We start from the raw sequence: 12,056 nt of genomic DNA, 5'->3' as shown, positions 1-12,056 counted from the left end.
ATCAGACATTTGAAATATTCACATTATTTTACTTGAAAATATAAAAAAATTACATCAAAATATTGAAAACTACAAACACGTAAAGTACTACTACATATTAATATGTAATAATACAATAATATGAATATGAAGACCTGACAGAAAACTTTACTTTCACCTCTGCAGGGAGGAAAGTAAGTGTGTGTTTGAGCACAACACAGATGTGGCAGTACAGTCCCAGTAAACTGAGGCCATTTTTTTATTTTTTTTTTTACATCTGTTAAGTTTAGTCCGAGTCTCCCTCCTCCACTCCTACTGCTCCCACTGCTCCTGCCAACTCCTCCTCACTGCCTCGGAGACGATCCCCTGGACACAGAAACACTTGCCGTCACTCTGATTCATTCATTCATTCACAGCATTCTTCAGTCAATAGTTACTGTACATTTCTCTGTAGAGCCTCTACACTGCAAAAAAAAGCCAACTTGTATTTTTTGGCCTAAAACAGTGATTTAAGTTGGTAAAACTTGGAAATATAAATTATTGACATTTAGGGCAATAATGTAAGTTAGCACAACAAAGGAAGCCAGTTGTCTGCTCAAAAACAAGTTTGTGAGTTGTTGTTACTTATATCTTTAAGTTGGGGTTCACAACAAGGGACAATAGTTCTGATAACTCTTATTTCTTTGTTGTGAAATTCTGGAAAGCGGTGAAATTCGGTCATTAGCGAAAGCTAGCGGCTCATTGAAGCTAGCGGCTAACTGATGCTAGCGGCTAACTGATGCTAGCGGCTAACTGATGCTAGCGGCACTGCTTGTTACAGCTACAAGAGTAGCCATTAGCGTATCAATGCTAACTCAAAATTGTGTACGCAACATTAGCTGACATTTCATAGCGGCGTTACAATCGTGCCAATTCAGCACATTGCAGAAGTAAGGATTAAAAGTTATTACAATGTAAAATTATAAGTTAGTACAATTTATAGTTGAGTTGACAAAAATCTAAATTCAGGGTTGAGCAAACTCAAAAACAAAACTTAAAATATTTAGTTTAATTGTCCAACTTAAAATTTTATCGAAGTTTGTTGGCTTGAAATTTTGAGTTCACCCAACTTTTCTTTTTTTGCAGTGTAGCCATAACAGTGGTTAAAGTCGTTTTCATTAATAGGATAGCGTGCAAAATTAAAATCCTTTAACCAAGCATTCCCTTTTTTCCCACCAACAGACAGTTCACTCTGCTGGCAGGCTGCAGAGTTACTCCCAACACAAAGTGCATTAAAAACATCTTAGAATAACAGTTAATACAGCACACTGCCATGTTTTAATTGCCATGCAATGCTGTCTGAGTTTGCACAGAAAGCAAAAAACGGAACTGAGACGAGTTACTGTGGTTTATATTTGCATACCATTATAAACTAAGATATTATTTGGGTTTTGTGAGAACAAACAAAATATAAAAAATTGCTAACTTTACTCTCAATATTGCATTCAAATTAGGGAAAACCTTTACGTTTAAACCTTCTTTGGGTTCCTCCATGAAAGCTCATGCCTATTATTAGAATGTGGATCACACATCAGTGAAAAGAATCACACTACTGATGCTATCAGATGGCTTCAAGCCTCTGCGGAGTCTGGAAACCACAAAGCAATTAGCCCAATAATTCACGCCTAGCTCAGACATGCTTGTCTCTGTGGTGTCAGGAAAATTCAGCGATAAAACAGCAAACAATAGGAAATACTAACGGATGAGCTCGGCGATGGCTCTCTGTGTTCTCCTCTCCAACTTCTCCAGTTTCTTTGCCACGTCACGCTTTAGATCCCTAGATTCAGAATCATAATAAAAACACAATTTCACAAACAAATTGTCTTTGACTATATTACGATTTTATGCATCGTGCAGGTTGGAAAATAACTCTCAGAAAGGTCTTACCAGTCTGGTTTTCTTGGGGCGAGGTTGGCCAAATCCTGAGGAAAGAAAAAAGTTCAATATGGCCACCATTAGGACTACTTAAAATCACACTTAGACAGAAAGAGGTACTCACCACTTCTTCAATGATGGGCTCCGGATTAGCTGCCTCTAACTGATCTTTTACTTTATCCTCCACTGCAAAAAAAAAGAAAGATCAGGCATAAATGATGTCATAGTAGCAGCAGGAGTCTGCAGCAGCTGATCGTATACAATGACCTTCAGTGCAATGCAACATTTATGATGATGATGATGATGCGATGGGTTCTCACCTGATGCAGGTTTGGCTTTGGGCACCTGCCTCGACTTCAGCTCTTCATCCTCTGGAGTGTAATTCCTCAGTCTCAGCTCTCTGAGGACAGAAATCACAGTCACCAGTGCTCTCCAGGAGGTGGCAGTGTAGGCAAATATATTCCACCAGAGCTACAGGAGCATAAAAGACCATCTGCAAACCCTACACAGCTGCACCTCTAATGTCTCGAGGAGATGGGGTATAATGTCCCTCTTTATTCCTATGAACACGTCTGATTAACGCGTTCCACCTGCTCCTGGCCACAGACTTGAGGAGAGCAGCAAACAGCTGAGGAATGCTGTCCTTGATGTTGAATTACGCAGTCTTTCATCACATCTCTACACAGAGGAATTCTTGGCAAGCTTTGCTGACATCTCTGTAGATTACACAGAAAATCCAGAGTCAGAGGTAAACTATTGTCTGACCAAGAGAGTTATCAGCTGCCCTGAGCTTAACATGGATTTGCGATGAGCCTGGAGAGGCTCCGCTGCTGATACATTCATCACAGCGCTGCTGCCAACAGACAGACCAATGCCTTGTATGGCTATGGGCAGGAATGCAAGTCATGTTCTGACTTTGGCTCACTCAGGGCCACTCTGCACTCACACACTGTGCCTCCCGAATCTCTCCTCAAGAGGAATATGTCGTTCTATGAATCTCATCCTTAAATTGAATTCTCATGCCACTCAAAGTTCCAAATGATAGTTTTAGTCAGGCGGCTTAGCTAAATAAAGGGGACGTGCTGGACAAAAGCACCAAATTTTTTCCACGTGCTCTCTATCACCATAGGTTTCAATTTTTGGTAGGAGCCACTTCATCAAGATGGCCGATCCGAGATGGCAGCCATATAAAGTCTATGAGAACCAATACATCTTCCAAGTCATTCAGAAGGTCAATCTTGGTGTCAAAATCTACATTTTCTGGGTCCAGGAATCATTTAAAGCTGTTGAGAATATCACTAGATGATTATTTGATCAAATAGATATGTTGATTTTCACCCAGACTGGTAGGCAACTCACTTCAAGTGCTGCAGCAGAGAATCCTGAGCTGAAAATGTTTGGAATTATGTAAATACATGGCCAAAATGAACATATCTATTTGATCATCTAGTGATATTCTCAGTAGCTTTAAATTATTCTTTGACCCAGAAAAATGTAGATTTTGACACTAAGATTGACCTTCTAAGTGGCTTAGAAGATATACTGGTTCTCATAGATTTTATATGGCTGCCATCTCCGATCTGCAATCTTGATGAAGTGGCTCCTACCAAAAATTTAAACCTATAGTGATAGAGAGAATGTGGAAAAAATGTGGTGCTTTTGTCCGACGTGTCCCCTTTCTTCCCAAATCTGGTCCTAAGCCGCCGGACTATTTAGTAATTTTATGAGACTGATTTAGTTAATTATACTTTAGTGTAATTATCTTTTCTCTGTTTTACAGTGGTGCCCCATCCAAATGTGTAAATCAATTCGTATGATTTACTATAATTGTTTTTTTTATGATTATTAATTATTCTGAAAGCCAGTTTAACACTTTTGAACCTTAAGACACATGTATGTGGTGCTCAGGTTTGAGGCATATGTAAACCCCAACAACCCTGACAAAAAGATGAAAGCTACAAGTAAACAGGGGAAGTGGGTCAGCTGTTTCTTCAACGTCACAGAAAATCAAGTTTTTTTTTAACAATCAATTGCATTTATTCTAAGTTAAACAAAATCTTCACATAAATATGTCCTGAAGCAAGTCTATATAACTACAATAATTTTAAACAAACAGAAGGACACTACATCAATGGTTGTTCTAAAGGCTAGAGCCTGACAGATATATTGATTGACAGATATTATTGGCCGATATTGGTCTATCAAAGGACTATCGGTGTCGGTGTGTATGCTGTCCAATATGTGCCATTATGAAGGCTTTGTTTTACACAATATATAATGCAGAAATCGTTGCTTAGCATGATTTAGAAATGGTGCTAGCTATTTTTTTTTCTTAAACAGTCAGCAATTGAACAACACTAAACAGTTATGTTTATTTAGGCAACTATTGTATTCCCAATTATTCTTTATTTTTTCAGTTATCATTAATATCATTGGCTGAAAATGTAATATAATGTTTGTATAATGTATAATAATGTAAACCAGGGGTGGGCAACCTTTACTAACTAAAGAGCCATTGTTGGCCAAAAAAAATAATGGAGCCGCAAACCTTATATTGACCTTATATTAAACAGCCGAATAAGTCTAAATTAGCCTACAAACATTATTAATAGTCATATTGAGCATTTATTAATATGATTTTGAAAACTAGTCTATCTCGGGGAACTCAAAACTAAACTCAAAATTGGCAAAACTTGAAAGTTAAGGCGCGGGCCGGAGACTTTCTTAAGCTATGAAGCACATCTTAGTTGACTTAAATGTCTTTTTTAATATGCTGTAAAAAGGCTATACAATTTTACAATTGAGGAATACAAATAGCTTTTGGTCTACAGCATTGATAAATGAACATTTTAATGTAAAAATATGTATATCATTTTTTTTGTCTCAGCCACGGGGAGCCCCTGCAGGCGGCCTAATGAGCCACATGAGGCTCTGGAGCCACAGGTTGGCCACCCCTGATGTAAACCAATGAAGTTTTATGCTTGAAAAAGTGCTGTCTTGGTATCTTTGCAGTGGTGAAAAATCTCTGCACAATCCACATTTCAAGACTAACACTGGTGTACTCTGCTGCTAATGGTTCAGGCCCAGTTTACATCCAGGACCTTTTCAAAGCCTACAGTACACTCCTGCCCGTCCTCTCCGCTCTGCATCAGCCAAACAGCTGGTGACTCCAGCCCTGCGTGGGTCAACTCGCCACAAAACCACCTCCAGACTTTTCACTGTCCTGGCACCCAAATGGTGGAAGGAGCTCCCCACCGACATCAGAACCTCAGACAGCCTGGACATCTTCCACCACAGGCTGAAGACCTACACACTACCAGTTCCAACCAGAGCAGGGGCGTCCCTCTCTACCTTTAAAAAACTCCTGAAGACCTCCAGCTCTTCAGAGAGCATCTTCTCTCCTAGCACCACACGATAATTCTTGTCACTAGCACTTATTGATGCACTAATTATTATTGCACTATACCTTGATTGTTTGTTTTTACTCTTCCTGTAAGTCGATTTGGATAAAAGCTTCTGCTAAATGACTAAATGTAAATGTAAGACCTACGTCTTCCAACAATACCTCAGTTAAATCATGGTCGCCTAAAACAAAACAAAAAAAGCTCTTCTTTAGCGTATAGCACTCCTGTAACGATTACAGCTGGCTCTTAAAAGTTATGTATTTACTTCGTTCCTGTGGTCTATGTCTAGTACCATCAGGTTGATGCACTTATTGTTAGTCGCTTTGGACAAAAGTGTCAGCCAAAAGACATGTAATCTAATGTAATCTTACTGTCTATTTTCATTCCAGCTCAAAAATTTACAACTGGCTGCCAAATTGGTTATCAATTAATTTTGCCCCTCAGTTTCTCAAAAATCCAATATTGGTCAGGCTCTACTAAAGGCCTAAATGGATTAGAAGATCTCTATTATTTTTGCCAACCTACGCTCCACAGCAACAGTGTTACAAAGCCCAGATGCCCTGACAGCAGGTTTCTAAGCTTGGAGTTTGGAGTAGCCTGAAGGCATTTGTCCAGGAAGAACTACAGGGCCTTCATCTGCCTTGGAGAGGATCTTTTAGGACTGCTTGTTATGGTTAAACAGTGGTAGTCAAAATAACTTTTTGACTTGATGGTGACCATTAATTTAAACTGAAGTCACTGCCACCCCTGGCGGTACATGTCAAGAAGATATTTTTTGTTAAAAACCAAAAATGGGAAGACAAGCGACTGAAAAATGTTCCACCACTCAAAAACTGGATATACAGACTGCACGTGTAAATTTTCTGCCTTCAAAGTTTGACATCACTGCTTTTTTTCTGAACTGTCTCTTAGTTTGATGCATCCAAACCTTTAAAGTGTGTTTACGTATTTCCACTTCAAGTGCACTGTGGCATCAAAGGGAGCCAGTGATAAATTAAGACCATTGACCCAAGTGTGGCTCTCTCAAAATGTTTAGAGCCAACTGCCGCTGAGGAGGAGGTGCAGCCGAGTGTTCAAATGTTTACACTGATATCAAGCTACCTGCTCCATTTGCCAGAGCAAAAATAACTTCAGACAACAATCAGCCTTTTCACTCACACATGAGTCACGGAGATTGTTAAAGCTAACATTTCATTAGTCATATCGGCACTTTTAAGGCTTTTGAACATCCTTGAAAAACAGAATTGCCATTTCCAACCATTTAAAATGTAATTACTATCAATCTTAAAAGCAAAACAGCAGCACTAACAACACCTAACAAGATGCAACAGGAAAAGCTACATGGTGCCTTTCGTGGAGTAGCCTGGGGAAATGTATGATTACACGTTGGGAGCTGAAAACATCTCTGCTCAAGTTCCACTGTTTTCTTGTGAATCATTAATTTGAGAAGCAATAACTTTAGGACAAACGTGTTGATGGTTGTGTTCCTTCATGCCTGGGTTTGGCAATTTGATCTCCCATGAAATTTTAATTTTGAAGATACATTACACTCACACCCTGCTACAAATGTGTCTTGAATTCGCAAAGCACAGACACAAAACAGATTCAACACATTCAAAATGTTCTCTTTTGCTAACAAATGTCTAAATGAAGCATTTTAAACTCTGCAGCTATTTTCATTCTCATGAGAGAGATCTGTCCTGTTGGACTGGAGGAAACACAGCGGCACTCCCTCAATGCATTCATTAAATATAAACAATGGAAAAAAGGTCCTGTAGGACAGGAAAGATGGCTGCTCCTTTCTACCGACTAACACACAAAGTTGAGTGAGCTGCAGGATATTTGAGCAGCTAATAGCAGGACGCTGTGATCCAGCCCAGAGTCAACACTGCACCTCATGACCTGTGCTGAGAAATGCACTGTGTTACAAGAAGATGGTGTTCAGATAGAGAGCAGATAAATGATCTGATGGTGTACTTCCATATCAGTTTCAGTTCCATGTGTGCAGCCTAAAAAAAACTCATCTGAGGGGTGGACAACAGAGAAAAGCTGCAGACATCATTATGAAAAAATGATGAACAGCCATTTTTGTGTGTGTAGTGATGAACCAACCTGTGCTTTTCTTCAGTAGTCTCCTCTAGTGAAGCTTTTTTGTTCTCTGGCTCCCCGTCTTCCTGCTCATACCCCTGTTAAAATAATCATCATGCCATCATTAAAATAATGTACCATACAGTATTATTAACATCAATCTTATGTTAATGGATTGGCCAGAAGGAGCATAGATAACACAGTATGCTGCATTATAGAGCTGTGGCACAGTAAAGTTAGAATAAAAACATTATGAAATGAAGAAATTACATTCTCCTACTAAACCATACACACGTACACAAATTATGAAATGTGCTTGCAAGAAATGCAGAAAAATAATCAAATTCGAAGTGATAACAAAGGACATGGATCCCCTCCCTTCTTGCATTTTCCTGAAGAGACTTCCTGTTCACCTGCTAGAACAATTCAGGGGACTGACTCATTCTTGAAGTGCAGCACAAAAGGAAAACAAGTTCCGGCTTTAGGAATGTCAACAGTGGTTTATCAACCATTGCTAGTCAAGCCAGTATGCCTCTCCTCATCGCCAGCTGAGTGAAACACATTCTGCTCTAACTGCCAAAACAGTGACATGCACACTAAACACAGCTTCCTGTTGCATGTAAAAATTAATATCCAGAAGTGAAAGGATGTCACAGCAGAGTGGAATAACTGTGTAATGGTTAGAACAACCAAGGAACAACTGGAACTCTGGTGTAACAACCTGCTCTAAGTCAAGTACAATATATGGGTCAAGACCAAAGCTGTGCGTTGATATGACCTTTTGAAAGAACAATTATCACGGATGAAGTTTGCTCAGCACACGTGATCTTGATATCTGATAAGATTAAATTCTCAAACACTTCTGACACATAGCTTAAATTTCACTGTACAATGAGGGCTAGTGCCACAGAGAAGTGCTGTTACTTTGTTGTGTTTGGCTGCTACATTAAAACATTTTTCATTACAAATACACAGATTTAACCTGTACTTTTCTTGCAACTGAGGCATCTCCACACTACTTTTACAACAGCAAAAAGTTTGGTTCTGTCTTTTGATTAAGGTTGTTAAAGTGTTCTTTGTTGGTTAAATCGAGATGTATTGGGCAATATCGATCAAAATTCATATCCTGATATATTTAGGCTGAATATCGATATACAATATATATTTATATTACTTTTTTTATTGCAAAAAGTGAGAGCAAATGTTCAGTCATAGTCAAAGCCAAATATGACATGTCACAAGTAGTTTTATTGAAAGCGTTTATTTAAATTAACATAAATACTGTATAACAACAGGAGTACCTTTTTTTCATATAAAATTTCCATAAAGTGCACATTTAAATAAAAATAGCCTATGAAATAAAATAGATCTTTTTCTGAAATAAATATATTTAAAGGAGAAAAGAAAAATAAACATTACAAAAGAACTAAATATGACAAACCCTAGTAAGGGGAGCATTTAAATAGAAAGAAAGAAAAAAAAGAACTATATTGATGTATGTGATATGGTCTAATACCATATTACATTTATAAATATATCAATATATTTTTTTATATCTATAAATCTCCCAGCCCCAGTATTGTGATCAAAAAAATCAATCAGGCAGCTGCAGCTGATCCAGAACGCTGCCACCAGAGTCCTCACAAACACCAGGAAACTGGACCATTTTACACCGGTCCTTAAATCACTACACTGGCTTCCTGTGAGTCAGAGGATAGATTTTAAAATCTTACTGCTGGTCTACAAAGCTCTGAATGGTCTCGGACCAAATGACATGCTTGATCTGCTCCCTCTCTACGAAGCATCCAGACCCCTTAGGTCATCTGGAACTGGCTTTTTGCGTGTCCCAAGAACAAGAACTAAGCGGGGTGAGGCAGCTTTCAGATATTCTGCTCCTCACCTGTGGAACGAACTACCTGTAGATCTGAGGTCTGCCCAAACGCTCAGCTCCTTTAACCCATTGAGGCCTAAAACGCCTGTAAAACCTCTGGGCGATTTTAAAATAAGCCCCTAAAACCTGAAGTTTTTCTGGAAATTCAACAGAAGTGTCAACGCTTCTACTAAATAATAGATTTTTCAGCCTCTGAAGCAGATAGAAATGAATTTCTACAAGTATTTGAGAGCTTATACAAATACTACAAAACGACGTATCCGCTGTCCAGGCTTCAATGGGTTAAATCAGGGCTAAAAACACTATTGTTTACTGCAGTGTACTCTTAACTTTAACACTTATCTGCTCTACTCTACTGCCCTTACTTTTTAACTATATAATGTTTGACTTGTGCTTTTTATTATTTTATCTCTTTTTTATCCTGCTGTATCTTATTTTATCATATTTATATTTTTATTTCTATTTCCCTGTTTTAATTGACTGTTTTTACTGTTTTCAATTGTGTCTTGCTGTTTTAATGTGTATGTAAAGCACTTTGAATTACCTTGTGTTGAATTGTGCTATACAAATAAACTTGTCTTGCCTTGCCTATTGTGACATATTTTTTCAAATGATTTGGCAAACACGCTGCAAAAAAAACAATTACTATCTCAACCAGATACCAGATCAGGTACCAAAATTAGGTACTGATTGATTTAACGTGAATCATCACTTGGTAGTACCAATGTGATTCGGTTGGTACTCCTAAAAGTGCTTAGTTCGGTAGCCAATCCATTCCATTCCCATGCTGAACACACATTGATATACTGGTTCACTCACACTGTGTCACTGGTGTACAATGTATCACATCTTCCATGGCTTGAAGTTTAGCTATGTTGAGATATTGTAGATAGTTAAGAAGTTGTCAAACAACTCTGGCTCAGCTTGTGCAGAAAACTGTTAAAACAGCCCTATTTAATGACATATGTTTGTGAAAAAAGTTGCAAAAGAGAGTGATTCCAACACTGGCTGATCAGTTGAAATTCCCTGATATCCTTAGACTTTTTGATTATTTTAACTAAACCTCCAATACCCCGAAAGAAAAACAAATTCTGTTGCATATATTCCAAGACTACTATGACCAGTGGCAACCCTATCAGGTGTATATCAGAAAGACTTTTATTATTTATGTCACTCTAAGGCAGCAGAGCTCTCCTCCCTGCAGCCATCTTATAAACTGTATCATTTCTGTAGAGCAAGATACTGAACATCAACCAACTGTTTAAATGCAAATAACTAATGCTGCTGCTTTGTCTCTTGATTTACCAGTATGTAGAGAAGCATACGATAAAATATCACCAAGAGCCGTGTTTAGACTTGTGACTTCTTCTGTTAGGTTATATCATTTCACAAATTAACTTTAAGTTATATGATCGTGGTAACTTACTGTAAAACATAAGTAGTTGAGAACATCGTTATAGTTTTTGTTCATTTTTATTAACTGAAATTTATCAGTGATATTAAGTTTAAATCAAGAGAAGAGCTGAAATCAACTTTTGATTGTCTCTAAGCAAAAAGTCCAAATAAGTTAGCTTCCGAAAACAGGTAACCCAGAAACTAACGAATACACAAACATACAAAAACTAACAAATACACGTTGAACCAAACAAGATCTTAATTTAATATCTAAACAATACACACTATACCCCCTCACATCACAAAAACAAACCCACGAACCAAAGTTTCAATGGATTGCTAACCATACAAACATGCTAACGTTAGCTACAAGCTAAGTCGGCTAACGTTAACTCACTAACCAGATGACCGCGTTTTCTGCTGGTAATGCTGCATTTATCAGACACCAGAAGCCCCACACAAGACACTTACATGCAGTTGTTTGTCTCTCAGTGCTTTAAGCCTCTCTTTTCTCTTCATGGCCTGCTCCTGGAGGGACCCAACATTTCGCTCCATGTTTATTTCTCCACGCCGCTCGATGCTCTCTGTAATCTATTAATGGTCCTCATTGTAGCTGTAAAAAACGACCGTCGAGCACATCGATCGCAGTGGCTTGGTGCCTGATCATGTGATGCTTTGTTTTGTTTTGTTGACACATTTCTTCAAAAGTGAGAATTAGAATACGTTTGAAGGATTAATTTTAAAAATCAGGTTCCTACTGAGGATAATGACATTTTCAAACACCTACCTGCTTATGTTTGGGTCTATGTTGGATGTAAAACTTAATATTATTAAATTATTTCAGTAGCCTTTTAAATAGTATTTAAACATTGTTATTGGCTATGAGCTGAACTTTACATTAAGGGGAATATATATGATAGGCTTGCACATTGTCCCATGTGTTGATGGTCACACTGTCAGGTCCGCGTCAGGAATGTAGGCCATCGCCATGGTAATACAGCTGCCCCGAGCTTCACTTTGTCCATCCTCCTAATGACCAAGTGTGACAACACTAACCGTGTTGTGTTTATTTAGTTTAGTTTTATTTAAAACCTTCATTTTAACAGGGAAGGCCATTGAGAGATGTCTTATGCAAGGATGCTCTGATTACAGTATATTTAAAACAATAAAACACATGAAAGACAGCACGCATACATATACATTACAAATTATACAGCAAACAGGCCAGGGACATCAACATGAGGGACATTAACATATGTCAGTCAATGTGTTAAAGGTGCTAACAAGGTTAAGGATTTATACAAATAAATAAATAAATGTTAGTGGTCCATCAAGAGGTAAATTAGTCCTAACTCTTGTAGATAAGATTAATATAGATAACTTAA

General features: G+C 38.1%; 1 protein-coding gene across 1 annotated transcript; it reads right to left on the bottom strand.

The window, feature by feature from the left end:
* Positions 1-120: 120 nt before the first annotated feature.
* On the bottom strand, positions 121-11,256 carry ccdc12 (coiled-coil domain containing 12). Its single transcript, XM_059339438.1, has 7 exons — positions 11,143-11,256; positions 7,410-7,483; positions 2,214-2,293; positions 2,018-2,079; positions 1,906-1,940; positions 1,719-1,795; positions 121-345 (listed from the first exon to the last, which is right to left on the bottom strand). The coding sequence occupies exons 1-7, from the start codon at positions 11,224-11,226 to the stop codon at positions 266-268; spliced, it is 492 nt and encodes a 163-aa protein (XP_059195421.1). The 5' UTR covers positions 11,227-11,256; the 3' UTR covers positions 121-265.
* Between the last annotated feature and the right edge of the window lie 800 nt (positions 11,257-12,056).

This window comes from Centropristis striata, chromosome 8 (assembly GCF_030273125.1).
Source record: "Centropristis striata isolate RG_2023a ecotype Rhode Island chromosome 8, C.striata_1.0, whole genome shotgun sequence".
NCBI classification, from domain to species: domain Eukaryota; kingdom Metazoa; phylum Chordata; class Actinopteri; order Perciformes; family Serranidae; genus Centropristis; species Centropristis striata.
This window is presented reverse-complemented; position numbering and strand designations above follow the sequence as displayed.

Coding starts and splice junctions, on each gene's coding strand:
- ccdc12 (XM_059339438.1), bottom strand. CDS start 11,226: ATGGAGCGAAATGTTGGGTCCCTCCAGGAGCAGGCCATGAAGAGAAAA. Junction 1,941..2,017: donor AGCCCATCATTGAAGAAGTG/GTGAGTACCTCT, acceptor TTCTTTCCTCAG/GATTTGGCCAACCTCGCCCC. Junction 1,796..1,905: donor GCCCCAAGAAAACCAGACTG/GTAAGACCTTTC, acceptor TTCTGAATCTAG/GGATCTAAAGCGTGACGTGG.